Raw genomic sequence first — 3,902 nt, forward strand, 5'->3', positions numbered from 1 at the left:
TATTGTAATTCTTCTACAAGATAGTTGAGTTATCCATAGTCGATGTGGAACTATCTCAATGCTCCCCCTTACGTGTAGGCCTCTTATGACCATGTTTTCGTGGGTCAAACAAGGAGCCCTCATCGATGGACGCTCAACGTACCCATTGTGATACCATGTCAAAGTTTTCATCTTAAAACTAATTGGTTCGAAGTGGGGTGGCCTCTTGTCGTTCTTATACAAGATAATTGAGTTACCCACAATCAATGTGGAGCTATCTCAATATGTTACAGTGGGAGGATGGAATGATAACAAAGATCGAACATAAAATAAGGAAACATTGAAAACATGATCACAGCCTCTCTTTAGTGTTCTCACTGTGCAGGTTCTTCAAATCATCACAACAAATTTCGGTGTCAATAGAGGGAACACTCGATCTATAAACCAAGCCCCATCAAAAAGGATGGAAGTGACCCTGGCCATTCTTTCTGTCCCTCATGTATTGAAATCTATTCCCATAAGAATTGATCGAAAACCATGTGGGTGCCAATTGTCTAGCCACATTAGAAGAAAACTTTTTCGTTATTCTCTTACCTTCCTAACTTGCTAATGGTGCTTGGAAAGTGGAGAAAATTGAGAAATATTGTGACATTCATCATTGACAACCAAGTAAACAGATTGGTAGAGGAGGAGGAGATGGAGAGAGAGAGAGAGAGAGAGAGAGAGAGAGAGAGAGAGAGAGAGAGAGAGAGAGGCAAAAGGAGAGAGAAAAAATAAAATGGAATGCGATCCACCACTATTGGGTAGGTTATTATCTACATATTGCGCACTTTAATCACATGGTTTATTTTTTTTTTAATTAAATCTCCAAGCACATGGTCACGTCACTAAGTAGAGAGAAAAAGAGAACTATTTTTTATTTATTTTTTTGAACAGTTACTATAATATAACAGAAATTAAAAGAACAAAAGACCATAGAAGTCAAAATGTTTTCTTAGGAGAAGCTTCCTCTAACAATATAAGTACATTTTAATTTCCACTCCATGACTTCTAGATATTATGGTTTAGAGAATCAGAATCCACGTGTATCACATATATTTTTTTTTCAATAAACACTTGTTTACCCAAAATATAAAAACATTTCAATTTTTTTTTGTTTTTGTTTAATCACTCATTACACATAGTACTATAATTCTCTTTCTCCCTTGCCATTTCATCAACAAATGCTCTAAGATTCCTATCTGAAGAACCACCATCCTTGGCAGCTTCTGTAGCCAAATTCCTCCAATGCTTTGCGTTCTTCCTCATCTCCTCCGCACTCTCTCCTTCCATCGCCATTTCCAAACACCTCACAAGTTCCTCACTATCTACTATCCCTTCATCTTCTTCATTAGCCTTTACCCTCATTCCAGTCTTCCACACATCTTGAATTAGCTTCGCATTCGTAGGTTGATCTGTCCATTGTGGAAATGCAACCACAGGTACTCCAGTTACCAGACTCTCCAGTGTAGAGTTCCATCCACAATGTGTCACAAAACAACCCACAGAAGCATGAGATAGAACCTCCACCTGTGAACACCAAGGAACAATCAACCCTTCTTCTTTCAAATCTTCTAACCGATCCAATATCTTGTTCTCTTCACTCTCCACTTCATTCTCCCCCCGTCGAATAACCCATAAGAACGGTCGGCGACTTCGCAATAACCCGTCGGCGATAGCTTCCATTTGCCTTTTTGGTAGCAAAGCTATGCTTCCAAAAGAAACATAAACCACAGAAGAATTTGGCTTTGAGTTTAGCCACTCAATATAATCGCTTGAGCCCTTGAATAAATCTCCCCCAAAGGATTTATCAGATGGGTCTTTACAATCTAAGTAAGCAGAAGGAATTAAGGGTCCAATTGCTACCAAATTAAGGTTCTCAACAGCTTTTAGTCCTTGGGGTTCTAAGGCATCAAAGGTGTTCACAAGGATATGTGGGTTGGTTTCTTTTTCCAAGGTCTCAAATTGATTTTTGATTGTCTTGAGAGCGAAAGTATAAGTGTTTGATGGGAGGAAAAAGGAAGGAACATCTTGAGAGGTGAGAAGTGGTAGCCCAGGAAGGTCTATAGAACAAGAGGATCCAGTTGATCTGTTAGCAATTACATCTCCATAGCCATTGTAATGATAGTAGTAGATGTCAAGAACAGTTGCAGGTTGAATCCATAGAAGAGCAGAAGGGACATGTAGATTACGAGCAACATCGGCAGCCCAAGGTAGGAGGAGGGTATAGACTATGCAAGTAACTGGGGACGCTTTATTGGATTGGTCTAGGACAAGGTCAGTGAGTGCTTGAGATCCACGGCGTTGGAAATCAGCCAGGAATTGTTCGACGTTGTCGAGATTAGGTTTGTATCCATCGTCATAGCCATCAGAGAAAGGAGCAAAAGTTAGTCCATGGGGAACAGTAGAGCTATTCGACATTCGCCGGTGGGCTGAAACGGTGGTGGCGAGGGTGACTCGAGCACCGATGGCTATGAGGCGCTTGGCGAACTGAAGGGTAGGGTTGATGTGTCCTTGAGCAGGGAATGTGACTAGAAGGAAGTGGCGCTGATGCTCCATTTTAGTCTCTTGGGTCTTGCGGTCTTGGGGTGTTGGGGCTGGGGGTGATGAATATTGCAAAGGGTTTAGGAAGAGTTTAAATAGAGGATTTTGAGTTGCATAGTAAAGATGCATGACAACTAAGGGGGTACTGTAGCTAGTGAGCAACGAACTTGGTATGAGTCGTAAACTCAGACGTCCTAAGTTCGACTTCCACTAGGCACTTCTTGGGTTATGGGGGTGTTTAGTGCTCTTCAAACCTTAGTATGACCTAGTTCATGTAATTGTGGGATCAGTATAAGCCAACGGGACTAGTCAAGTTTACCCATTGTTACCTATCGTTTGCAAAAAAAAAAAAAAAAAAAAAAAAAAAAAAGAACATGCATGACATAAAATAAGAAAGATGCATGACCTTTGTCGTGACGGATTTGGTAATGTTGTTGATTTGTTTGTAATATTTAATAATCTGATGATGATGATGATGATGATGATGATGATGATGATGATGATGATGATGATGATGATGAGGAGGAGGAGGAGGAGGAGGAGGTAAAGAGACAGAGATGTGTTATATGTAGGGGTGTCAACGGTCTGGGTTGGTGCGGTTTCGGTTCAGTTCCACCGGTTTCGGTGTGAGTTTGGAAGTGACCGAAACCGACCCATTAAGGATTTATCGGTTTCGGTCCGGTGTCGGCTTCGGTGCGGTTTGGGTTCGGGTTGGTACCGGTTTGGATTTATTAGGTTCATTTCGGTTTGGATCGGTTTTTAAACCGGTATGGAGCCATTAGGCAACAACCAAATGATGAATTGTTGAACTTCGGTTTCTTAAATCGATTTGTAACCGGGTTGGTTTTGGTTTTTGGTCTAGTTTGGATTCGATTTTCCATACAAATGTATACAAAACTATTCAAATTTTGATTTTTTTAATGAATTTTGGAGTGTTTCGGTTTCTTACCGGTTTGGTTTTGGTTTCGGTCTGGGTTTTGAGCCGGTTTCAGTTTGGTTTCGGGTTCATCCGGTTTTCGGTGCGGTTCGATTTGATTTTGGGGTTACAATACTCGAAACCGAACCGAACCAATAAGGCTTCGATTCGGTTCGGTCCGGGTTGTTATCGGTTCGGTCCGGCCGATTTTACCGGTTCGGTTTAGGAATTGACACCCCTAGTTATATGTCTTTGTTAGATCCAAGGGAAGGTCGATTCCTTTTCTTTATTGTGGATGTACGTCAGTTGCTACGTAGTCTCACATGTATTTGTCTGAACCTTGCCGTGCCTCTCCCCCAAGATAAGAGTTTTATCGTTTTTTGTAAGCCCCGTGAGCCCCATCCACAGGAAGAGCCGGCCAGCT

General features: G+C 41.4%; 1 protein-coding gene across 1 annotated transcript; it reads right to left on the reverse strand.

Annotated features, from left to right (window-relative positions):
- Positions 1–873: 873 nt before the first annotated feature.
- Positions 874–2,715, reverse strand: LOC122091153 (phloretin 4'-O-glucosyltransferase-like). Its single transcript, XM_042660994.1, has one exon. It carries the CDS (start codon positions 2,689–2,691, stop codon positions 1,147–1,149), a length of 1,545 nt encoding a protein of 514 aa, XP_042516928.1. The 5' UTR covers positions 2,692–2,715; the 3' UTR covers positions 874–1,146.
- Between the last annotated feature and the right edge of the window lie 1,187 nt (positions 2,716–3,902).

Source organism: Macadamia integrifolia, chromosome 10 (assembly GCF_013358625.1).
Source record: "Macadamia integrifolia cultivar HAES 741 chromosome 10, SCU_Mint_v3, whole genome shotgun sequence".
Classification (NCBI taxonomy): Eukaryota; Viridiplantae; Streptophyta; class Magnoliopsida; order Proteales; family Proteaceae; genus Macadamia; species Macadamia integrifolia.

What these genes read in the sequence shown, in the direction of transcription:
- LOC122091153 (XM_042660994.1), bottom strand. Translation starts at nt 2,691, where the DNA reads ATGCATCTTTACTATGCAACTCAAAATCCTCTATTTAAACTCTTCCTA.